This window comes from Calidris pugnax, unplaced genomic scaffold (assembly GCF_001431845.1).
Source record: "Calidris pugnax isolate Ruff unplaced genomic scaffold, ASM143184v1 scaffold125, whole genome shotgun sequence".
NCBI lineage: Eukaryota > Metazoa > Chordata > Aves > Charadriiformes > Scolopacidae > Calidris > Calidris pugnax.
In genome coordinates this window covers 388193-414542 of record NW_015090906.1, presented here as the reverse complement: position 1 = coordinate 414542, position 26350 = coordinate 388193, and the positions used below count along the sequence as shown (strand labels likewise).

General features: G+C 44.8%; 1 protein-coding gene across 5 annotated transcripts in view; it reads right to left on the bottom strand.

Annotated features, from left to right (window-relative positions):
* FRMD4A (FERM domain containing 4A) overlaps positions 1-26350 on the bottom strand; it is a 410059-nt gene that overhangs the window by 241471 nt on the left and 142238 nt on the right. Inside the window, exon 1 of one of the 5 annotated variants that reach the window (XM_014949101.1) lies at positions 7743-8000. The exons of 3 other annotated variants lie outside the window; for them this stretch is intronic. In XM_014949101.1, coding sequence (XP_014804587.1) covers positions 7743-7808 — 66 coding nt within the window. In that variant the 5' untranslated portion in view covers positions 7809-8000. Of the gene's footprint in view, positions 1-7742; positions 8001-26350 lie in introns of those variants that run through there. One more of the 5 variants, XM_014949097.1, reaches the window with a different exon arrangement.

Below are 26350 nucleotides of genomic sequence, written 5' to 3'. Positions count from 1 at the left end.
GCATTTACCTCTCCTAACTTTGGTTCCTTCCTTTTGTCTGAGCTTGTCATCTGGAGTCCTTTAGTTATCAGTGAAGAGAAATGGGCACTTGCCTACATTACTAGGGGGTGAATGATATGTAAAATTGCATATATCTCCCCGCTGAATATAAAATAAACTTGATAACTGGCTACTCTTGCTCTACCTCTCCAGCTATCAGAAGTTCTGCTGTGTCTGTTGGTAGCTGTATTTAATTACCTTGCCTTTGCTAATGTTCCTATTCTCATTCTCACTCCCAGCTCTTCATTCTCACCATCTCCTGTTTGCTTATTGTTCAGCATGGGCAAGCAAGCCTAGACTGCTCCACAAAGCTCTTCTGTTCCACAAAGGCTTTCTGAGGGTCAGCAGCATGACCTAACTCTCATGGGAGCAAGGTTGGGAGTTATCTGCGATTGACTGCACTGTGCACATGGCTGCAGCACAGCACTACGACTTTTCTTCTGCTCCAGGTCTCTTTGTGGCAGCTGTGCCTAGTAACTTGGGTCCCTGGGCTGGGTTCAAAAAATGACCCCAAAAAATTCATGAAAGAACATCTACTGTGGGCTGCTAAATTTGAAGACACCCTTTCTGGGTCAGGAAACCCTTGGGTGCAAACAACCAGTGGTTGGATGATGTCTTTAATGATGGCATTATGGCAATGTACTTGCCATGATCTTAGATTTGTAGGCACCTGACGTTGGTTGCTGCCCGAAGTCACGACGCTGGACTAGATCATTCATTGGGAAGACCTAGTATGATCATTTTTATGTCCTCATTTTCAGAATTGTCTAAACAAACCTGACAGTTACCTGGTTGGATCTATCTAATGTCAACAATCATGCTGAACAACTTCAGCTTTTAGTGCAGCTCAAGGGGCCTGATTCTGCTCCTACCCACTACCCGGGCAAAACTTAGGCTGACTCCAGAGGTGGGAGATGAGACTTTAAATCTCCCGCAAACTGGACGCTGAGGATGAACGGGAGGATGCTTCTGTTGACAGAGAGAAACTCATTAGGAGCTGCTTCAAAGAACGGATTTCTCTGATAAATAAACACATGGCAATAGCCATTATATTGCAGAGGGTGAGGTTAGCACCCACGCTTTTGCATCATGCATGATTTGTGACTGCTCCGAGTGCGAACTCGCTGCTTGTTCTTCGATTAGCAAGTCCTGGCAGCCTGGCAAAGCCACACAATTTATTGCCGCTATAGAGGTTAATGGATCACTTTACATGTTGATAATGTCTTGTTATTGCAATGGTTATTAAGAAAAATGTAATGCAGACACCAGGAGTCGATAGTAGCTGCAAGAAGGTTTGTTTGATTACAGCAAGGATGGAGACTGCTGTGTGCAGGGTTTAATGTGCAGATGCTGGCTGGACCAAGTTCATCACAGCCATTTTTCTGCACCCCTCCTTTCTCCAAATTGTCCTCAGTAACACCTTTGAGAATGACTACTGTCTACCAGTGTTGATGGCATAAGAAAATAGGAAGGTTAATGTTGTAATTGTGCCAAGAATGGACAATGAATAACACCTATCTATGCCAGAGCGTGCTAGGATTAGATGCAAAGGCACGCTTCTTTCTGGGTGCCATAGATTCATGTCCCAGGTATTGATGATCTGGATTATTTTGCTGTTGTGATCCAGTGGTGTACTCTGAAGGGAACAAATCATCAAGCTGAGATTCTGGAATTCAGATTTCTACTCCTTTTTAAGCGGGAGAATGGAGGAGGGGGCTGCTCAAATGGCTTCATGTCCTTCTGTCTCAGTTTCCCTGTCTGTAAAATGATGAGAGGAGCTGTCATTTATCACAGCTGCTTTTTTTTAAAAACTAATTCTTTATTATTAATAAAGAGCCAGGTCACTTATATGCCCCTCTCTTGGCAGCTTTGGTAGCTACCACTCCATTTACTGGCAGTGGTGGCCTTTTCCACCTCATGGTGCCATCCCCATTGCCAAGGTCTGCCAGGGAGCCCTGCCTCTTTTGGCACCTCTGGCCAATGGAGCTGACTGTCACTTTGGACTCTGCAGTGTTAGGGACTGATTCCTTCTTCTTCAGATATCCGGCTCTCGGTCTGGCTGGATACACACGTTTGACTCAGACTTTAATTTCTGTTCGTCGCTAGCTGGCAGAAGAATGAGCCAGAACACTTGCAGCATCCCAGGTAATTTCCTCTGACTTCCTCCAACTAAGTTAATGGTATTAGAAACAGACATTTAGTTTCATATCCTTGCTGTTTCGGTGTTAATGCTGCCAGGAGTTGATGATGTGGGGAGGGAGAAGAGCAGCTGTTTCTCAGGGTAGTGGAGGCGGCTGGAGCACAGCAAATTGGTTGTTTTTTAATTTCAGCCCTGATTGCTATGTCCACCCAGGGCAAAGCAACCACAGACCTTCTCCATGCCAGGAAGCCCTCACGAATGTCATTTTCTTAAGAGAGTCTCCTGTATATATATACACACACATTTTTTTTAAATGTTTATCTATATATATACGTATACTCATATATTTGTCTGTGGAGTACGGTGAGAGGAAGGCTGCGGAGCCAGCTGTGGAAATGGATGTCTGGAGGAATGTAGATGGATCTATGGAGTGTAGCGTGGATTTGGCAGGTTTGCTTGTGTTTGGATAGTGTCTAAGACCCTGTGAACCACTGGAGATAAATTGCCTGTCGTTTCCCAGGTTGTATTTGGAGTGGGCCAGGGATACAGTCTTCATGGTTTAAAGATTTCATCTAAGTTTCTTTTTCTGTCCTGGGACATCCACTACAGTCTGTCACGCCCGCCTTCAGAAATCGGTCTTCTTTTTCAGGCCAGCTTATATTTGACTACTTCAGGCTCACTTTTCCACCAGGATTATTATTAGATTATTATTAGCCTGTTTGCTTGAAAGTCTGTTTCTTCCAGGTCTAAAGCCACATTCATAATGCAACGAAAAGCATCCCTCAGCGGGGCAGGCTCTGGAGCCCACCTCACTGCTGAACCCTCCCAGGTATCCCATGCAAAACGTCCCAGGCATGTTGGGCATGGTGTATCACAGAGGCTCACTCCAGCTGTACCTAAGGCAAAGCTTGGAAGCTAGCAAGGTTGGTCCTGAGGTGTACCTCAAAGGTCTCCTTTTACAGACTGAACAAGAATAATTAGCGTGTCCAGAGGCAGGGAGGGTTTGGCTCAGGGATGCCTTTCACAAGCAGTGAAATGAGGATTCAGAGCCTTTATTTCTTACCCAGACCTCCCTCCCCTTCCCTTTAGCAAACCCGAGGGACACGCTGAGCCTATCCCTGCATCGCCTCCCCACTTTGGCCCCTGCCTCCCTGTCCGTATTTCTGCAGACAGCCAAATCCCAGCTCATCAAGCGACTCGGTGGCAGCCCGCTGGTGATGACAGCTAATTATGAAATGTCATGTCGGAGGCTTCCCTTTTTATCTCGTCTCCTAGAGCCCGGCAAAGCTCTCCAACGCCCCTTGGTAATAGGGGAAAGGAAGTGTCAGAGCAGCAACAGCTGCTTCTCCGATAGCGGGCTGACAAGGCGGTGAGTACACCACGTCCTGGAAGGAAGTGGCAGCTCACGCCATGTGGATGTAAATCTCTAGTCTCCACAACAAAAAAAAAAAAAAAAAAAAAATTGTCAAGCCCCCAAACTGAAGGTTACGATCGGCCCGTCAGCAACCCACATGTAACCAAACTGTCGTGTCTCATGGCTTTTTGCCACTCCAGCTGTCAATCAAAGCCAGGGAATGTCAAGGTAGTGAATGAATGATGGTTGATGATGATGAAGAAGAGAGGAGGAATCTTTTTAACCCCGGTTTCTTCTTCCAGTAACTCCGCGCTCGGGTTTTGCCTTTTAGGATCGCTATAGGGTTGGTCTTTTTTTTTTTTTTTTTTTTGTTTTTGCCCTGTGCTTCTGGTTGTATGAAGTCATTTTATTCTTCTCTTGGAAATGATTGTTCACCCTCATACTTCAGCGTATCTACTCTTGAGTCAGATATTTATTAGTACAAAATAGCTCCTAAGCTTGAATTTAATTTTTTTGTTCCTACCAAATCTGCATATTGGAAGAGAAGAGAAGAGAAGAGAAGAGAAGAGAAGAGAAGAGAAGAGAAGAGAAGAGAAGAGAAGAGAAGAGAAGAGAAGAGAAGAGAAGAGAAGAGAAGAGAAGAGAAGAGAAGAGAAGAGAAGAGAAGAGAAGAGAAGAGAAGAGAAGAGAAGAGAAGAGAAGAGAAGAGAAGAGAAGAGAAGAGAAGAGAAGAGAAGAGAAGAGAAGAGAAGAGAAGAGAAGAGAAGAGAAGAGAAGAGAAGAGAAGAGAAGAGAAGAGAAGAGAAGAGAAGAGAAGAGAAGAGAAGAGAAGAGAAGAGAAGAGAAGAAGAAAAAAAATTTAAAAAAGTATTCCCGTGCAATGTTATCTTTACAGAGGAAGTGTTAAACACATCTGCTGCCACCAAGGCTTGCCATCCTCCCTGTGAAACTCTACAGAACTCACTCCACGTGAGCTGCTGCAGAATAATTTAGCTAAAAACTTTGTCCAGAATAAAACTGCCCCAGCCCTATAGTCGTTCTTCAGTCTGTCTTCCTGCAGAAGCCAAATTACATCGAGGTGGGTTAGTGTGAGGTGAGCTAGGGCTCAGTTTTCTTTAGAAGTTGGTGGTTACTTCTCATTTGCTGCCTACTATAACCTTTCTACACTGTCACAAAATGGGCTTGCTAGCTTGGTACAAGTTGTTAAAGTGGGCTTTGTCAGGGTCCACTGGTCTGGGAATGGGTTACTGCCCCTGAGGTCCAATGAGCATTAAAACTAGGTTTCTTCAAAGGAAAAAAAAAGACAAGTCAAAGCTCCATAGACCAAAATTTCCCAATTTGTAAGTAATCACCTAGACTGGAGCAGTGGAGGGCACCGGAGAATTGGAAGAGGAGCATTACAGTGACAGATGGCTTCACTCTTTCAGCAATAAACCTGACACAGATGAAGATGCATGGCATGGAGCAGACTTGGAGATCATTCCCAGGAGGGTCCTGTTACCTGGCAGTCCATCTGCCTGTAGCCCATTCAGCCCCACCGGAATGGCCCCGTTCTCCTTGCCCAAGTGCTGGTCTTGCCAGTAACAACAAAACACTTGGTAATGGATTAACGACCCCCAACAAACCTGTCCCCTAGAATGATCTATAACAGGCAGAGTTTTATGTTTTGCCCTTCTTTTACACTTAGTTTCATATTTGCTTTTCTGTATTCAGTAGTAAAAATTATTTTTAGCATTGCTAAGTGGGCAGGTGGTTTAAGATCAAATATAGCCACAAGGCAAGGTAATGTAAGGTAAGTCCTGGTTGTGACAGACAAAATGATTCTGCCTTTGGAATATTTGATCTAGATTACTTGAAATTCTTCCTGCCGTACTTCCTAGGTAGTTTTCAGAAAAGCCCAGCTAGCTGAAAACATGGTTGCTCATCAGGGAAAACTTATTTCCTTGATTTGCATAGGGGCTCGATTAGATTCTCAGTCCTGATAGTCAAAGTGAGATGTGAAGCTTGGACATACTGCCTCAGAGTCTTCCAGCAGCAGGCTCTGCAGAGGGACAAGGGGGGTGAAGCAGGGACACTACTGCAGTGTGCCCCTGCACAATGCTGCACAGACACACCAGCTCTTCCAAGAGCCAGCTGGGGCTCTGGGGTGGCACCGCATGGCACCGCATAGACCTGTTCCTTCATCACAATTTCAGCTGTGACTGCAATGTCCCAGCTGGGGATGTTTCACTGGGTTTCTGGAATTACACATTTGAGGGATCAGTTCAAAACACAATTTGAGAAGAGATCCGTTGGTTTCACTGACTGAGGCCACCTGCACTTCCGGAGAATTTGGTCCATATTTTACTTGGTCTACTGTCACCTTCATTACAAAAAACCCCAAAACATAAACACCCCTATAACTCCTGAGGAAAGACACCTGCATGGAAGCAAGGGATGGATATGAGAATAGACAAAGCCTAGACACAGCTCCAAAACAGTGCTCACCATGGGGCACGAAGAGCCAGAAAAGGAATAAATTCCTATGACCTCTGTCATAGGGCTGGGTGGCTTCCAGCAGGACAGGAGGCTTTTCATGCCCTTCAAACACAACCAGACATGTGTAGGATTGTTCAGCCTCAATCAACTCAGTCAACCCTGGTTTTCGAGTTCTTGGCAGTCTTTGAGATACTGCTTGGAGCTACCCTGCGACAAAATGTCTCTAAGCACCAACAGCTGAATGATACCTGCCCCATGGAGACTCCCAGTCTCCCAGGTGTCAAGCACCCAGCTCAAATGAGCTGATGCTGGGCTACAAATAGACAAAGAGGGATCGTGGTGCCAAGTTTTTTCTACAGCGACTGCAAATAGTCCATAGAGAGCACCAGCCCCTTCCCACGCAGTCTAACTTTCACAGCGTGCTGTGGTCATGAGATGCAGATGTTGGATCTTTGCTTGTCATGGGGATTTAAACCCTTAGGGATTTTCTCTGGGATGCACGGTACTCAGGGGAAAGAAGTTGACCCCAGAGTGGCAAATAGTCATTAGCTTGATTCCAATATTACAACCCAAAGAGTATTTCAGTATTTCATACCCAACATAGAGGCTTTGAAAGGGCAGTTTCCAACTGTTCTCCTCTACCTCCCACCTCAGCACCCTGTGGGAAAGGCGACAGGTCCCATGGGACTGAGAGGACATGGCAGCTCAGAGGGACTTGAATACATTTCACAGCACAGATGGACACCTTAGTAACTGGGCCACAGGCTAGAAAGCTGGCAAGCTGTCCTGTTTTTCACTTTTGTAGTTGATGCCTAAGATTCCTCATCACTATACCCTGTAATTTGAAGCATTTCATTTAAGAGATGCCAAAATGAAAATTCTGAATGTCATTTGCCATCTTATTTCTTATAGACTGAATTCAGAGAGTACAGCTCACCTTGAAAAGACTTTTTTTTTGAGGAAGATAAATGATATGACAGTCCCTCATCATTGCCTCCCCCCACCCTCAAAAACCTTCCAAAACATGGCCATCTCTGACTTTTAGGCAAAACCCATCAAGTTGTGTCAGAAAAGGCAGGAATTTGTTTTGAAATGTTCTGATATTTTTAAGAAACTTTTAACAAGAGATTATACAGACGGATTCTTATCTCAGATGTGCTGCAGCAAATCATACATTGCTTCACTGAACTTTGATGATTTCATGAAAGCAATTCCAGATTAACGCCAGTTTAAAGTGTCTGACATATCCAGGAGGAATAAACTTGATTTTCTAGAGAACACGACTTCTTTTGCTTGTTCCTCCATCTCTTACAAAACTAACCCAAAAGTCAAAGTTGTAAAAGACTGCAATCTAAGAGCTGTCAAAATCCTGAAGCCAAGGACACTTGATGCTAAGCAATACACAGTTTAAATGGTCTGTCAATGCACATATTTTATGGAGATATTCTTCAAACTGTTCCAACCAAATCTCTCCTTTTCATGTGCTTCATCAAAATTTTACACGATACAAAAGAGCAATGCAGAATATGTCTTGCCCTGCAGTCACACTGTTCCAGTTTTGCAGTAGAAGCTTTAGCTATACCACAACACATTGCTAGTGTTGGACACACTGCTTATCAGGAAATGTAAAGAAAATAAGTCAATGTACTACTTGGATACACCACTACATTTGTACACTGCCTTCTGGATTATTAGCACTGCGTCTTAAATCAGAAATTATAGTTTACTTACAAACACATCCATTAGTAGGTGCTCCAGCGTCACTTCAATATCCTCTAATTTAGCTGCTAAAGTCATTGTGAAGTTCAAATGTTAGGTCCGGACGGAGAAGAGCCCTCAGGAGTCCCAATCCAAACAGTCTGTGGCCAAAACTAGTTCTCAAACTGTAGCAAATGAGTTTCTCACAGATAAAGAAAATCCGAGAAATCAAAACTTAACATCTGAGTCCAGATGATGCCAGGACTCTGTTCCGGCTGTCGGTCCTGCATGCAGGACTGAGAATTATTCCATGTGTACAAGATGGGAGCAGAAGCTGCAATGTGCGTGCTGCTTTCCTTTCAGAGCTCCCCAGTCAGAAACATGGAGTTATATCTGGGAAACCACAACAGAGGGAGGGAGAGACACACACAGAAGGGGAGAGAGGGGAGGAATGGAATAAACTGCCTTTGACTATGACTGATATTTATAGGACTACTTGTTTTTGACTCCAGTCCATTTCTCTGTTCATTTCTGACCTTTCACAAATGGCTCAGCACACTGGAGCGTATTGTAAAACAGGGGCAGCAGGTCCCACAGAAGTTGGCTGTGACCAGTGCTGGGCCAATTCACACAAGCACACCATCAATAGCTCTTTGTCGGAGCATATCAGGCTCTGCGCTGTAGCTAGTGACAGAGGAGAGCACAGACGTGTAAAAAACAAGGAAACAAAAGTTGTTTGGATGCTAATTTTTTCCTAAGAGTATTAATAGATTCCCTTACCCCCTCCCCAAAGCATCGGACTACACTGAGTGCCCCGGTGGCTGCTGAGGTTATAACCTCATATAATCCTGCGGGATTTGACTCTGCAAATACCCTGGCAACCCCTCTGAAAGGTCCTCCCACCACTCAACCCCTTCAGCTCTGCAGCATCCCCGGCCAGGATGCTAAGCACTTCTCAGGGTTAGACTCTTCCTTTTACAATATTTATGGAAAGTTTAAACCATGATCCTGAGTGCTTGCTGTTCCCCCTCACATCTGCTCCTACTTAAGCCAATGGAGAAAAGGTGACATTTGTGCTTGCTTAGCACTTTTTGTCTGTAGCTCTCACAGCCCCGCGTGTAGCGGTAAGGTACTGGTGGACCTGATCCAACTGAAGCTAAACCCAGTGGAGATCCTTCAAGGATTTTGGTTAATTCTGGCTGGGAAGCAAATAGAAAGGAAACTGAGGCACAAAAAGGCTAAATACTGAAAGTCTTGGTATGGTCAAGAGTAAAGTCTCCTGCACCCTAGACAGTGCCAAGTTCACCAAACTGCCTCCCATGATGTCCACATTACTCAGCCAAACTCTATTTATTTATTATGTACCCACACAGTTTGAAATCTCAGAGTGAAATCTTGCATATGATGTATTCCAGATGCTGGGAAAAAAAAACCACAAGGCTGCTCTAAAGGACTCAGAAACTGAAGACCAGTATTATTTATAAAGGTGTGAGATGGATAGAGTTGATGGAGCTTGGAGGGACCTCTAGTCATAAATTCCAACTAAATGTCCTCAGAGTTATAGCTGAAATCACATTTTCAGACATCTAGCATCAGCATCTGAACAGGAGCTGCCTCTGATGGCCGAGTTTTACTAGACAACAACATGATAGACCATTTGGGACATGATATGATGGATAGTTTCAATAGCAAAGAAGGGCACGTAATTCATTTTCCGGGTGGACCAATTCTCATTCACACAAGGCCCTGCATCAGATAATAGGTTAGCTGCTCCAGAAATAAACCCAGCACGAGAAGCTTGTCTGCGGCAGGGAAAGCCTGTTCATCATCCACATGCTGCCCTTTAATTAAAGCTTTGACAAAGTGCCTATCTTCACCGGTTGGAGTGGAGGGATGTTTTAATGATCATGGATCAAAACACAAAGAAATGTATTTGGAAGGTATTGCATTGGAGGTGGTTGAAATTCAGGGAGCCATCATGCAGTATGCTGATGAATGAACTAGCATTCTCACTGCTGCAAGGTTTCACTGCAGACAGGGCTTCACGTGCTCTTCTGTCTACAAAGTATTTGCAGAAGACGACCTGTTGTTGGTAAGCCTTCATCTCTGGCATCTCTGGCATTCAGAGATCCTGGGAAGCCACAGTTTCTACCATTTCCACATGACTGTCCTTTTTCAGGTCCCTGTCTCTGGTCCACAGCAAGCAGTGCTCAGGCTGTGTCAGTATGAGCCAACAGAGGTCCACCAGGACTGAAGTTATGGATGCCACATCCCTGGAGATGTTCAAGACCAGGCTGGAAGGGTCTTTGAGCAACCTGGTCTATTGGGAGGTGTCCCTGCCCATGGCAGTGGGATTTGAACTAGATGATCTTTAAGGTCCATTCCGACCCAAACCATTCTATGATTCTACGATTCTATGAATCATGCATTTGTCTGCCTCTGATACTACTGTCCAAGCAGTTTGACCACAACAAGAACTTTACTGGAACCAAACATGTGATCACTTCTCCCCACTCCATTTATTGCACAAAGGCTATGTGTTAAATACTGAAATATGAAATTAAAGATCCTTTTCTGTAGGATGACTCTGTGCAATAGTAACCTCGCCACTTTTGCCCGCCGACTGTCCCTGTAGCTGCATTGTATTGGCCACAGAGATAAACAACAGGGGACATCTTCCAGGGTCAGAATGCAACGCTCATGTGACAGACTCTTTGACATGAACACAGGCTCATTTTTGTCTTCACAAAGACGAATTTCAAGATTATTTCAAAACTGATGGAGAAAATAGTGTCAGGCACAAGAAAATGTCTTAAGGAACCACATAATGGCTTCCCTGATTCCCACTGATTGGGACCTGGCACTAAAAACATCACGTGCTTGACTGGCAACACAAGGAGGATGAATGGGTTCATGGGTTCTCGCCCAGGCTAAGTGCTACATGTCCTGGTTTTCCATTATCACGGCAATAAATAGCAGAGATATGAGATATACCAGCTCTTAGACTCTTGCAGATGCAATATTCAACTAAAAAATTCTCCTACTGATCAATATTAACTGTCTTTAGAACTTGTCAGAAGTCTGGGGAAATTTTTTTTTTTAAGTAAATCTTGTGGAATTTTCCTAAGTCCTAGGCTGCAGGGTATTTTGTGCCCAAGGGTATCTCTCTTTCTGTTTTTCCTTCAAATTGCACTAAAATTTCAGATTCAAAGCAAAGCACAATAGAAAAAGTTCTAAGGCAGAAGATGAGAAAAAAATTTGATTCCTTGTTCTAGTGATAACTGAAGCAGTTAGTGTGGCTGTGGTAAAAAACATACTGATGGTAAAACAAAAAGGTCACCAGAGTGCAAAAAGTTGTTCCATTCAACCTCTTTCAAAAAGTGAATAGCAGAAATCAGTGTCACAAACTCAGATCTAACCAGAAGTTATTCAAACACATCAAAGCTTAGGGGCCTCTGAATCTATCCCATTGGCTCTCTTCTAACTCTCACTTTAACGTTGCTTACCCCAGATGACCTCTTTTATGGAAATAGCCTCTCAAATACAATAAACAAGAAAGAGAATTTCACTGGGTTCCCCAGGGATTATTCCCAAAGCCTCTGTGTATGTGTGTGTGCATTAGAGGTACACACAAAAACGAGGTTGCATGTGATAAAGAGAAGCTCTAACTTGGTTGATTCTTTAATGCAGTAAGTCCAAACACTCTCTTTATTAAATCATTATTTCCATCTTTTGTAATTCCTGAGAATTTATTATTTTGGCCTTTGCAAACATGAGACCTCTTCTATTTAAAGCAGAGCATCCATCTGACAACACACCAGGGGATTTGTGCAGAACAGGATGTTCTTCTACACCCACATTTTCCCCTCACTTCCTTCCTAGTTTTCTTCTACCATTTGGGAATAAGATATCAGAAGAGAGCTGAAAAGTGGAGACAGTTGGAATGTTTTTGCTGAAATGAGATTTCAGCAAAATATGCTGTTTTTCAAAAGCTGAAATGTTATGTGGGGACACACAGGGTCCCAGAAGTGTTTTCTTAGGGGAGTTTCCGTGGTGGGAGTGGTTGGTGATGGTAGGAAAAAGTCACCTTGCAAAGGCTGGCTTACAAAGGCAGGGGTGTAAAAACAGAGCACAAACTTTAGTGAGTAAAGCCAAAAGCTGAAAAGAAAGGATTAAAGAGCAGATCTGAGCCTAATTAGTCTCAGGATGCTATGTTTGGTCCAGCCCAGCTTGCAAAGATGGGAGCTGAGGAGTCTGGGGAGAAGAACAGTCATATTATTCTTGTATGAGGCAAAAAAAATGACTGGGTCATGAAGCCCACCAGAGAAGGCACCCTGGGTCACCTCCACTAGTTTAGCCAAGGGGTCAAGTCCTCAGTAATTGTGGATTATGAACATGTATGGCAAATAAGGGTGAAAGCTCATTTGGGGCAGAGCCTTTGCCAGCCCACAAGTGCAGGATGGGATGGCAATTCAGCTGTGATGAGCTGGGACGTGTGTCTACCCAACTAGTAGGGAAATTTTATGAACTTCTTTGCTTCAAATAACCAAAGTGAGGATTTGAAGATGAGTCTTTTTAGTCTCCTACACAGGTTTTTCTATGCTCTGTCCTCTTCAGAGCAAATAATATGTCTGCTGCAACAAAGCATGGAGCTGCTCCCTTTGGGGAAGGTGAAGAGGGAGGTCTTGTCCTCTTGGTAAACTTGGATGACAGGGAAGCCTGAGCTTCCAAAACCTTCCTTTCATCTCCAGCTTTCCTTCCCACTCATCAACCTGACACGTCCAGGTTGGATTGCAGGAATTCACTGAACCTGGAGCTAAGTGTGAATCCATGCAAGTTCCAGCTGGCTCAGGGTGCAGCCATCTGCCTTCACCTTGGTGCAGGACGCTGTAAGTCATCCCCATCCTGCAGTAGCTTTCAATGTCAACTGAAGGCCTTGGGGATAATTTTCCAATGAATCAATTAACCTAATGCTACTTCAAAGGCTGAAGATCAGCCTATGGCCCAACCTCAAAGCTGTGCTCCGGAATGAAATGCAACAACTTCATCTGATGAAGGGATCTAGCTATGACACAGTATCTCCAGAGGAGTCCTGAAAAACTTGAGTCTGTGCAATTAAGGCATCAAGGAGATAACCTTTTGGTTTTCTCCAGGGATCTGGGAGAGGATACATGCTATTCTACCCATTCACAGACAGCCTGAGAAAGGGGATAAGCAGTGAGGGAGCACAGCTTGCATGTGACACCATGATACTCAAAGTAGTGAGAACAAGGGTCTGCAGAAAGATACGATGAGACTAAGTGAACGAGCAATAAAACAGCAAATTAAATTTAATGTAGCCAAATGTTAAGTAATATTCATGGCAGGAAAAATGCTGTGAACGTATAAAATTATGGGCTCTGGGCTCACCCAGGAGCAAGATATCTGGATTATAATAGTTCTATGAAATGTCAGTTCATTGCTCACTAGCAGTGGAATAAGAAAATAAAATATTAACAATTACCAAAGGGCAAGCAAAAGAGAATATTAGTATGCCACTGAATCAAACCAGAGTTCACTTATGTCTTTAATATTACCTTATGATCCCTTTATCTCCAGAAAAGATACAGAGATGAGGGACAGGATTCAAGGAAAGGCAGTAAAGATGATTAAATGTAAAAAAATTACTCCTCTAAAGAAATGACCAAGTAAGCAAAATGGTCTGGAAAAAAAAAAAAAGAAAGATGCCTGAAGGAAAAATTAAGGAGATTTGCAGAATGATGGTAAGTGACATGGAGAGGGTGAAAAGGGATCACTGTTTGCTCTTTCACTCAATACAAGAATAAAGGTGCACCAAATTAAGGTGCCAGGAGTCACACTTAAACAAATTAAAGGAAGCAATTCAAACACAGCTGGGAGTTGATCCGTGGTGCTCCTTGCCAAAGGATGGTAAGGAAGCAGTTTTATGTGGGTTCAGAAAAAGACTTGACAAATTAAAGGGTGATAAATCCATAGAGGGATACTGGACATCTAGAGGCCACATCCAACACAAGAGGTCCTTCAGTTGAAAACATGTGGTAGGTAGGAGAATATCGAGGGAAAGTATCATGTATGTTTTCCGCTCTCCTCTCTGCATCACTCATAGCCACTGCTGGAGATGGGACACTGTATGGACCTTTGCTCTGATCCAGCACAACTGCTCTTAAGTTTCAGTTCTGTATGGGAAGAATAATCATGAATTTTCCTAAATACCTAAGCCAATTCCAGACTCTGCTGAACAAAGTTGTCCGTGAAGTGCTTTGACATCCAAAAGACAGAAATATCAAAGACACCACAAAGTCACCAGACCTCTAACTATTACTGCTAGGCCTGCACGGGAGGTATGTGCGTGCTGAAGCCCTGGAAGTGGTGTGACACCAGTTGCTGATTAATGGCCTAAGCAACCTATAGCTACGACCTACTGAACGTGAGCTACCTGCCCCTCTCATGGCAAGTATACTTTTTAGATTTTCACTGAATTTCACTGAATTTCACTGAATTTTTAGAGTTGGAAGGGACCATAGAGATCATCTAGTCCAACTCCCCTGCTGAAGCAGGATTGCCTAGAGCTTGTCAGAGCATGTTACTCAGGACTGCATCCAGGTGGGTCTTGAAAATCTCCAAAGAAGAGGACTCCACAACCTCCCTGGGTAGCCTGGTCCAGGGCTCTGTCACCCTCACTGTGAAGAAGTTTTTTCTCATATTTGAGTGGAACCTCTTATGTTCCAACTTTGTGCCTGTTGTCCCTTGTCCTCTCACTGGGAACCACTGAAAAGAGTCTGGCTCCCTCCTCCTTCAACTAAAATATTTAAAAAAATACATATATATTTATATTTTTTTTATAAGAGGGATTTTTGTATGTTTATTTCCCTTTATTTATAAGTCTTGCCTTCGTCCCAGAGTGATGACACTCCATGGAGGGGCAACTACTTTGACTTGTAGCTGCACTGCTGCTGGCAAAAGCCAACGTGTGAGACCGTGAGTGGAGAAAGGGGCCAAGCATTGATGATGGCAACCTCAGAGGCAAACATGCCTGTCCTTTGAGAGCAGCTCCCTGCCCTAAACTGTGTGGGCCAAGCCTGCAGGTACACAGTGCACTGACAGCCAAGGCTACAATGCGCCTGGGGGCTGCTCAACGGGCCAGCTGAGATCCCACGTGTCTGTCCATCCCCCAGTTGGCAATGGGACGGAGAAGTCATCGCTTGCAGCTGAGGGACTTGCCAGGCTGGGGCTGGCCCATGCCGCCAGATGAAGAATGAGCGTGGGAGTCCCATTCCTGACCTCTCGCCTGCAGTGGGATTGACATAGCTCCATAACGCAGAAAATATGCCGCTTCCACACGACAACAAGATAAACGTTTTTATAAGAAAGTCCCCGGATGGGAAGCGCCAGCAGCCCCGAGGTATTACAAAGAGGGAAAGCGATGACCAGAGTTGCTCTACCCTGGCAGGTTTAGCACCAAGTCTCACCCCAGCCTTTTTACAGCCTTTACCAGGGACGTTTCTGTTTGTTTTATGAAGTGAGCTTAGCGACAGCAAAATGGAGTCCCGGACCATCCTGCCTCCAAAGAGTCCCAGGTGTCATAGAGCACTCAGCTTTCAAGTTTAAAAATCATGGCTATAATTTCTGGTTTATTGTCACTATATTCGACCAACATCTCATCTCCTTCCTGAACATAGCTGCCACTGTCTGACCTTTTTCACTGTCCCCATTACATCACTCTCCCTTACGGGTGGTCCCTCTTTCCTTGATGGCCTCACACCACTCTCTGTTGCTAGGACATTGTTTTATTTTCATGATTTAACTGAGTGCCTTGAAGGGTATTCTTTGTTAGAAGGCATCTGTCTCCTTCTCACATGCACTCTCATTTAAAGGCCACTATGGGAAAGGGAGAGGAAGCCTCAAGTTTTCTCTCTTCCAGACTTGCCCCAGGGCCAAACAAGCCAACCAAGGATGGAAGAGATGTCTTTCGCACAGGCGAGCTGAGCCTGTTCAGATGGGTCTTGGCTGTTTCAGTCGGAGAAATAGGACTGTAATCATGGAGAACATAGAGAACATGGAGGAATCAAGAGTCCCACAGCCTGGTTAGTCAATGTGTACCCAACTCTGCCTCCCATGGCATCAATCACTGCAACACAATTCACCTACCCAAAGCACAGCAATAGAAATGTACTTTTTAAAAAATTATTGAGAAACCCTCCCCTTTTCTAGTCCTATTTGCCACGATTTAGTGTCGCATTGGCTTCCCCTCTCACTTCCCTAAAGCATCATGTCTTTGGGGTCTCCCATGTCTCAAGGTGACCTTCTGGGCAGGGCTTCTGCAGCGATACCATTTCTTGGGGAGATCGCTGTGCCGTGCACACCTTCAGAGATGTCCAGATGCCACTGAGCCACACGAGCCTATTATTTAGCTTGTCGGGAGGGATCCCTCTTCAGCTTCCCGCCTTGATGTAGCAAATCAGCTGCATTATTAAAATGATTAAAAATAGACCGAGCTTGCCCGAGACTGCATCTATAATGGATCAATTGCTTTTTATACATTTTTGGCTCCCTACAGTGCTGCTTTGTCATGTCACTTTCACTCGTTTGGGTGAGATCTTGAAATAATAGGCACATTCAGGAGATATAAATATAGCTGTTTATTGCCTTAAAATGGGTCTGCAGGCAAATCCCAGCCCAGCTTCAGGTATTTGGAAGTTAAATCTTCTTCCTCCATCCTTTCCCTTTTGGACCTGGATCAAAAACTGGACTTTGCAGGTTGGGGGTTGCTTTATCTTAAGCTATAGGCACTAGTTCTGCTGCAGAAAATTCATACCCTCATAGACTGTTGATTTAAGCAGCTCTTGGTGCCAGCCTGGATTTGATTCCAGCAAGAAATAGCGCAGAGCTAACATTGAAAGGCTGCAGCAGAGTGAAATAAAAATAAATGCACTGCATTGTGTAGCTTAACGGGGTGCTAATTTCTTGGGAGCGCATAAATAGGAGGCACAGAGCACATCTGTTTGCTGGCATTGGGTCGGGAAAGAGCAGGGGAAATTTGGAGCTCTGTCACAGGGACAGGCTGAACTTTGTTCCTATGTCTCGCAGCACTGCACAAAGTCTCCTCTGTAGAATAGCCAGTTAATTAAAAATGATATTTATGGTCCCCTGGTGATGCGTGCCCGTAATTCTGCTATGAGTATTTCTACAAAGTCTGGCACGGCGAGAGAGTTGAGGCCCTGGCCATGCAAACAGCGGTCCTCGTCCTCAGTGCTCCCCACATGGCTGGAGTCTACACAAGAGGGGCTTTGGACAGCCCAGACCCTCTCCATCACGTTGGGTTTGCTGAGGGGTTTTATTGCCCGGGTGTCCCACAGTGAACATGGGGCACCCTCTCCACCTCGCTCTGAGATTCCAGGTATTTCACAAGCAGAAGTGAATTAACCTGTGGCTGCTATGATGCTTTCAGCTTGTGTTATCGCTTAGAGTGAGATACATGGAGGCACAGAGGAACACAATGCACCTAAAAGCACTGAAATAGTGTCCTGTGCTCGATCCACCAGACTTCACATCCCTTTGCCTCCTTCCTCCTCTAGCTCACACCCAGCCCAGCCCACAGAAACAACCCGCAGTCAATGGCAGGATATTTCCCTGGCATGTCCTGCAAGGCTGGGCATTCAAAAACATTTGCAGTGTTTCCTGCTGTGTGATGCAGGGGCTTTCGGAGAGCAGACCTTGATGACTCAAGAAGCAACAATGTCCTGGAACTTTAAAATATGCACAAGATAAAACATTGTAGAGGTGATGAGGGATGGAAGGGAGCAAGGAGATTTGCAGTGATTTTAACCCCCCTGTTTAGGCAACTGCTCTGTACATAGTCAATGAGAGGGAGAGGATTCTCCAGAGGCAGATTGGAGCAGAAACCTGTGCCTCTCCTGACCACGAATGGCATCCTAAACGACCAATGAGTCCCAGATGACCACTCTCAGCATCCCCTGTGGGCTCCCGCTTGCTCTTTTAGCCTGAATTTGAAGAGACTTTGTGTAGCAAAGCAACCTCTCATTTAACCTGGCCAGAGGATGGCCCAGAGTTCTCCCATCACTCAAGGAAGAGCTCCCCACCACCTCGTCCCACTCTACCCCTCTCCCTCCTCCATCTTCAACAGATTTTGAGTTTTGAGAAACTCCCACAGAAGTCCATAAGTAACTTTTCTCCCGTTGCTGCTGCCCTGTCCCAGCCCTCTGCATCCCCCGGCATCCCCCTCCTCCCCAGCTCACCTTCGGCAGGGGCGTGCAGACCCTCAGCTCGGCCGGCACCCGCGAGGGCCCACAGAGCCGCGGCAGCTTCCTTCTCATCCTCACGTACTTTTTCATATCCGTATTTTGCGTAAAGCTCCTCTCACAGTAGGTACCCAGCCGCTGACAACACCTATTATTGACAGCCGCTGATTTGTCCTAATAGCCGGACACTTGGAGTTCGCCGCAGTGAGTCCTTATAAGCTTGGTAAGAACCAGTTCAGGTTGTTGAGTGTTTAGCTGATTTTGTATGCGTAAAGGCTCTATCCTGATGCCATTGAAAATAATAAGAAAAATCTCTTTAACATTTTATTACCAAGCCCTTCCCTCTATTCTTTTTCACACATTGTGAGTCAGTTAAAAAAGAACGGTGCCTGCTCACAAAAAAAAAAGATGATGAAAGCTAGAGAAACTCCTTGACACACTCCTTTTTGGCTTTATGTATTTCACTTTGAATTAGGATGCCAAACCTCGAGAATGACACTGCAGACTTCTGAGGCATTAAATAAACATGAATCAGACCTCAGCATCACTATATTTGCTAAACAAAAAAAATAATAATCTTCCAACTATGGAACTCAAAAAAGAAAATATTGTTTGGGCTCTTTCTCATTGCCTCCTAGTTTTGTTATATATACTTCTCTGTACTTTTATGCTCTTCCCCAGGATGGTGAAGGGTAAAAAATTTTCCGTTTTCTGGCTGAGTCTAGCATTGCCAGATAATCACTTGGTCAGAGGATTTAAGGCTTTAGGAAGGGCTCAGGGAGTGTGAGATTCCCAGGGGGATATCATTCTCCATAACCTGATGTCTGGTCCCCCCCTCGTGATTCATTTCACTCTCACTGAGCTCCCTAAAGGGGGCTATTTTGGCTAACAGGGACCTCACTTGGCTGTCCATGTTCCAAGATGACCAACAAGCACTTCCAAAAAAAGGCCATTTGTGCTATGGAGCTTCAGCCTTTCCCTCCACCAACTCCTGGAGGAAGCCTTGGCAGCTCAGTGGGGTGAACCCCCTTCCCAAAACCTGGCAAGGGCCAGTGGCAAGAAGGAGATAGGAAGAAGATGGTTGGCTCAGCCACTTCACACTCCTGTTGCTGCACACAGTCTGAGGAATGATGTTTAGTTTAGGAAGAGCCAGAGGACATCTTCTTCCTGTGTCCCCATCATCACAAAAACCACATACCCTCCACTGCACATAAGGCTGGAAGCCATGGCAGGGGGCACCAAAGCTCCTGTCAATGCTCCTACACAACCATCAGATGCATTAGCCGAATTTCCTGGAAGGTTCCAGGTTCCTCTCCCTACCCCACCATGACCCCCAGAGCCTGCTGACCCCCAGGGCCAAATGACTGACCAAAGAGAAATGCGTTTCCCTCTCCCTGTCCCGCGGACTCCCTCCCAGTCCCATAAACTGAAGCCTGGCTTAACACGACATAAAAATAGCTTGAGCAAGGCAGTGGTCCCCTCTGTCACGGTGCTTCGCTGAGACGATCATTCCTCCCCACACCACAGTGATGGAATAGAGATGACAAATCTGTCACCGATTACGCTCCATTACATCCTTGCAAGATTTCTATGTGCTGCCTGCAGAGATGTTCTTGCTTTGGTTTTTAAAGGACTTCAGGTAAAACAGGGAGCCAACATCTCTGGCAGCAGCAGCCTGATCCTTTGGGGTTTGATCCTTCCCCAGCTCTGCTTCCACAAAGGTGGAAGGGACACAGAAACCACTAGTTTTCTGTGTTATTAGGGCATCTATCAGGAAAGCACCTCTTAAAAGCACATGGTATCTGCTCCCTAAACTCCTTAGTGGGAATTCAACCGCAAAAACAGGCTCTAGTGAATAGAAAATACAAAAAGGCCCCTGCTGCCCCTTCTTCTTGGCTCCCTATTCCAAACAGCCTTTTGGACTTCAGCAGGTTGGATATCACACGCTTCTCAGCAGCTTTCTGCCTGTCTGTCCCCTGTTCCCCAGGTGAACCAGCACTCAGTCATCCACTCCTGCCAAGGCTTCCTACCCCAGACACCAGATACCAGACCCCCAGATCCCAGATCCCAGACCCCAAATCCCAGATCCTTGTGCCCACAGCCCGGCTGCTCTCTTTGCCTCCCTCTCTCTCAAAGCCAGCCCCTGCTCACCTTGGTGAGTTCAACAGGGGACAAATGGGAAGTGCTTTCGGGGACTCTGGAAATAAAGCTAATGGTCGCTCCGGGGAGTGACAGGTTTTGCTCTCATGGGTTGCTCTGACAGATCCATCAGGAAGCACTTAGCTATAAAACCCTGAGACCTTTGCAAGGGAGCCCCTCTCCTGCTTCTGTGTTTACGTTGCTCTGAACTGCCTAGTTAATGTAAGAGCTAAAAAAAGGGAAGGTAATGGGCCTCTTTGGAGGGGTTTTAGGCACTTAGTGGAAAGCAGGAAGCCAAGGCCTGTATAATTAAATTGCTAATCTCTTACCAGATCTGGCAGGCTATGTACTCCTGTTAAAAACAGGTTTAAGCCCCACAGCAATTTTCGTTTCAACTCTAGGTGCAAACCAGGACCCTTAATTCCTTCAGCCGTGAAACACTTCTAACAGTGGCATGCCCTTCCTTAGAGAGATGCACTCCAGCAAAGCCCAGACACCAGACAGCGTCAAGATGATCTTTTTCCTCCTTAAAAAAGAGATTATTCATAAGGTGAGGGTGCTTATGCTCTCTGTTGAGTCATCCCCTCCCCTGAGGCTCCTCTCTCAGCAATGTTCACTCACATCGTCTTTCCTCTTTCCATGTCTAAGAAGTCACTCCCACCAAGGACCCCACCGAGCTCAGCAGACCGGTCCCCAGGTGCGAGGTGTCACACAAACACCTACAGAAGGGTTTTCTTGCTGTCTCTGTACCTTTGCACACTTTCTATACCATAAGTACCAAGCCCCAAATATTCTGCTGGCTAATCCGAAGCAATGGAGAAGGCCAATTTTGGAGCTAAAACTCATGCATTCCTTTTTGTTACATCCCTCCTCCTACAGCAATCAGATCTTGCATATGGACAGACAACGCTTGCAGACTACTCGTTTTGCTGAGGAAAACTGGTAGGTGTAGAGGTAGGAGATGGGATATTTAGGTTCATTCATCACTTTAAGGAAAGTAACAAAAACAAAATGAAAAAGTTCCCAACCTTTTCACCATCCGGGCCACATACCTTGGTGTTTGCATTTCCTTACATCTTTTTTCTCACCTGCCTGGATGTCAGGAGGGAGAGGGTGTGCTGAGGAGCACTGTCTCGCATTGCTCACAGCCACTCTCTGGCTCAGCTCCAAGCCCTTGAGAGCGGCTTTGCCCTGGGACATGCTTCAAACCCTTGGTGAAAGGAAGGGGCAATGGCGTGAGGAGAAGGGGGACACAGATATGGGAGGGAAAAGCAGCCTGGAAATCAAGCTGCTCATCACTGTCAACGGGACAGGTCCCCAAGGGTTGTATACAGCCAGATCTCCACTGATACTGGTGCGTATGTCAGGGCAAAGTGTCCTGATCAAAGAGGTCGAAGAGAAGAAGGGAAGGTTGGCAGCATGGGGTGGTGAGACACCTCTAAAGATTAAAAAGCATGCAGCAAAGAGATGTTACATGCACTAAAAAGCCAGAGGAAAATACTCAAAGAAGCAGCCTAATGGCTGGGAGGGACCACATCCCCGCAGATCCCTGCTGCTCTGGGACTGTATGACAAAAGCCTTCAATGCCACCTGAGCAATTAGCTGAAGTGTGTGAAAATCCCACTTAAAATTTTGGCGGGTGGTTGTGGCCATGGTAAAGCCTCTCGGTCTTTCTGGAAGGCACTTGAGACCTCCAAGGACACGAATCTGGGTTGGGTTTGACATTTGCATCTCTACTGGACTGACCCTGGACATGTACAGTGGGAGGCGCAAGAAGCATTTAACCCTCGGGAAAGAAAATCACTCGTTTGTTCTTTCAAACATCTTTCTGATGTCTGTGGACGTTACAATACATGTTCTGCTTCATTTCAAAAGGATGTTTTGGTGTGCTCTGACTCAAGCACCAAGAGCATGCAAATTTTATTTATGTCACCGCTGCAGTCACCTGTGACCAGCTAAACCAACATTAAACATTACAGCTTTTCCCTCAAGAAGGAATATGCACTGCAAGGGCTGAAGTTATCGTAGCTTAACAGACTACTAGTCATCAGCTTGACGTGCAGATGTTGGCGTGCTTCTAGCACATTATAACATAACATAAAGCATTTTAATTGAAATTAACAGTGATAACTTGCTCGTCTGTGATAATTCAGTCACTTGCAAGCATCTCTGAGTACCCCTTGGTTTAGGGAATAAAGAAACATGCACATACAAGAAGCATTTCTCTTTGTAGATCACCTAGATAAATACCTTTATGGTGTTCTTGAATACATGTATTGAACAAAAAGAAGATTCATAATTTTAGGATGAACAGGCCAATTTTGACAAATTTGTGGCGGGGTGGTTTCTGTGACCAGCACAGGATTTTTTTGTGTCAAAACAAGAGAGAAATGTGTGCCTCAGCAGCCAAGTGGGCAGAACTGATCAGATGGAGAAGGACAGCAGAGGAAATCTTGAGAATGGTTCTCCCGCTTCCCTAGGACATGCTCTGCCACTTGCTTCTCACCTATTGCAACTCATTCCTTTCTTTTGTTCTGTCTCCCTTTTTCAGCTGTTTTCTCCACAAGTTGGAAAAGTCTTATTTTTTTTTCCATTCTAGTCTGAAAATCAATTTTGAAAAATGAAATGGGATGGGAAAAGGCAGCATGCGGGATGGCTGAAGAAAGCCTTTCTCAAACAGTTCTAGAAATCCAGCTTCTGAGAGCAACACCTGAGCGCAGGGAAATGAATGAAAAACACACCTGCACTGTGGATGTGGTTGCTAACCCAGAGTTATTTTTACTCAGTCATACATATTTGGACTGATCATAAAATGCTACACTTCCTAAGGGCCTCTTTGGGAGCTGTGACCACTATGCACATCATAGACCAAGGTGTGAATGCATTAGAGTAGCTTCTGATCTGCTTATAAGAAAGAAACCATTATCTGTGGCTGTTTTCCTAAAAAGTTTGCAGACTTTTTGTGATCTGTGGATCCCAGACAAGCAGCACTTCTGTGTCCAGAAATGCATGCCCAGAAGACAATATGCTTGGGTTTGAGCAACCGAGTCAAGTCCCTGCACTTGGACAGCTAAGTTGCACATGCTTTAGGCACCAAACCAAGGATGGACAACTGCAGCTGTACACACTCCGTATTCAGAGGAAAAGCTCATCCTGGGCTCCACAATTCATTTTTTGAGTGCTGTCACTAGATGCAGTGGTGATGGAACAGCAACAAAAGCCATGATGGCCATGTGCAGCGCCGTGTCCATAGACACAACGAGGGATTTGGCTGTTCTGGCCATGCTTGCACATCCCTTTGAAGTGGTTTGTGTGGCCTCAGTGGCAGCTGTACCTCAGTTTGGATGATCCTGTCTGAGAAGCCAGCTGCAGCAAGTAGCCCTGGATGTTCAGAAGATGGCATTGATAGAAAAATCAGTGTCAAGAGTCAGATAGAAAAATCAGAGTCAGAAAAATTAGTCATCAGTGGACCATTCAGCCAGTGGGGGCCAAGGGGGTGCCACAAGTGCTGCCCTCACAGTGGGGGGGCATTAAAATCACAGTATAACCTATTTGTGGACAGAAAAAAACCTCTCAGACTTTTGTCATAGAGTCAACTCCACTATATTTGAAATGGCTTATTATTTTCTTGCCTCATACATTTCCTTCACAGAGACACCTGAATGCAGCTTTCCATTCCCTTCCCTGCTCAGTCCTGGCTCTGGGCACAGTCCAGCGCCTGTTGTGTGCCATCTCAAAGGCACCTGTACTTCAGGATTGGGCAAGGAGAATGAATCTCCACTGACTGACGTAGCAACCCACATTAAGCTTTAACCACAGGCTCCCTGTACAAGCAGGAAACAATTTCTTATGCAGAGGGACTAAAGAGATAAGGAGGCTGGGAAGGATGACAGAGGGAAGATATGATCAAAGTGTATAAAATCATGAAGGACACAGAGATAGCGAATAGAGAAGGATTATTCTTTTTTTAGGTTATTTTATAACACCAGGACTAAAGACTATGCGATGACACGATGAGGCTGCAGATTTAGAACACGAAAAAGCTCTTATTTGCATAGCTCATGGTGAAAGCAGGGAAAGTATCACCAGCGGATGCAGAGCAGGCCAATAGTGTAAGTGGTTTGGAAATATAATTAGGCAAATTAACATAGGAAAAGTCCATAAAGTGTTGTTAAACATGATGAAGTCAGGAAGTGGCTGAACTCTGGGAGTCACTAGTGGGAGGATGTACTGGGGAAGTGTGTCTGCAGACTTGCCTTGGTTTTTCCCTTCTCCTGACTGTTTGTGGCTGGGTGCTGTCAGAGGCTGGGTTTTGGGGCAGATGAACCTGGGTTTGACCTAGCAGAGCTGTTATGTTACATCATGGTTCACATTATCTCAGAGGGAGAGAGTCTTCCTGAGTGTGATTTGGAGCAGGAGTGTGATGCAGCTTTGCCTTCCCTCCCACGCCCTTCATGGACCACAGAGCAAAGCAGGGACATCATAGTCTATTTGAGCACAAGCATTAGACACCTGAAGTTGCTTAGTTTAAATGTCCCTTTTTCTGACCATGATTTGCAAAAAGCTATAGTAACTTTGGTGTCTAAACCCCACTGCTTTTAAGAGGACTCGTGCACTTAATCTGCTTAGATGTTTTTAATAATCTCTCCAGATACCTCCATGAAACCTCTATGAAAATCAGTCCTAGAGTGATCTCTTCCCTTTTATCTTCTGACACTTAGATAATACTTGCAAAATGCCTTGTGACCCATAGATGGAAGCTGTAGTTTCTCCCCACTTTGAAACCATTATTAATGAGGCTTTTCAAATGTTAGATTGCCTAGAAAAGGCATATTTTGACTTTTTTGCAAGCATTATTTCAGCAAGTTTTCTTCCCACAGATTACAGAGAGCAAATGCATTTGGTGCAGCGAGACCCACCGGTGTCACCTCCATCAATCTCTGACTTTTAAAGCTGATTCTAATGCCTCTTACCTTCCCCACCTTGCACGAGCAAGTTGAGGAAAGAGGAGCTTTCAAGCTTGGCTGGGCAGACTACGTGTAACCATGCCAGGCTCCAAACAGAACCGCAAGCGCTAGAAACATAAATCAGGTCTGTAACGTGAGGCCGCTGGAGGAGAACTCTATTTTATGTACTTGACCTGTATCCAGGGTTCATTTCAACATGACCCTGCTGTAACTCGCTTTATCAGCTGTAAAGACAAGCTCACCAGCTGTACGTTATGTTCGCACTCCAAAGCCACTGGAAAAAGCAAGCAAAGCCCCAGAGCAGACCTATGGGAACAGATGAAGAAAGTGCCTTCTAAATTTTTTGCTCTCCCTCCTTTAAAGCTGAAAGAATTTTTCTGGGATGGACCCAAAATAAAATAATTCATTTAATTTGCAGGTATGCTTTTTCAGAATAAAGAAATCAAATCAAGCTGAATTCTAAGATGAAGAGTTTTCTTAAATGGGTGACTTAAATGTTTCACATTGAAATGTTAGAATGGAACTTTTCTGGTTTGTCAAGAAAAAAAAGGTGTCCCTTTTTTTGTAGCAGAAAACATTAGTTGCATTCAGCCCAAGTCTGTGGATAGCTTCAGTCAGCCTGAAACTGCATTTATTAGCAAATAAACTATTCATCTGAAAAATGTTATCTAGTTCTACCCCAAATGTTCTTCCCATTGCTTAAAAATGTCCTATTTATAGACAAGGCTATTGTTAAGTGTAGATTTAAGCTATTGTGCTTCATTGTCTGGCCCAGTGTCTCCTTGGGAAAGCAAACCAATTAAGCTATTCTATTTTGGAGCCTCAGTGCCTGCTTGTGCAGTTATTATGTCATATAAGGGACTACAGTCTTATAGTCTTTGTCAGATATGACTGCACTTCTTATAAACACTCTGTTTTCAGTAGATTTGAGGTATAAATGGTCACAACACAGCTTAGGAAAGCAGGAACAGCTGAGACCAATGGAGCATCCTGTATCCAGGTGTCTGTCAACCCCCTGTGCCAAAACCGCCCAAAAAAACCCTGCCAGGCAGTAAAATCAAAGCATTGCTCCTAACCCCTGTTAGTAAGAGATAACTTCTGGGTTGAAGCATAGGGAACTATGTCCTTTTCAAACTTTTCGTTATACTGCCAAAAAAAGAGAAAAAAGAGAAATGAAGGGAGGAAAAAAACATTAAAAGCTTGTAACAGTGATGTTTTTCATTATTTTGAGGATCTTCTAAAAGCCTGGTTCCTTGCT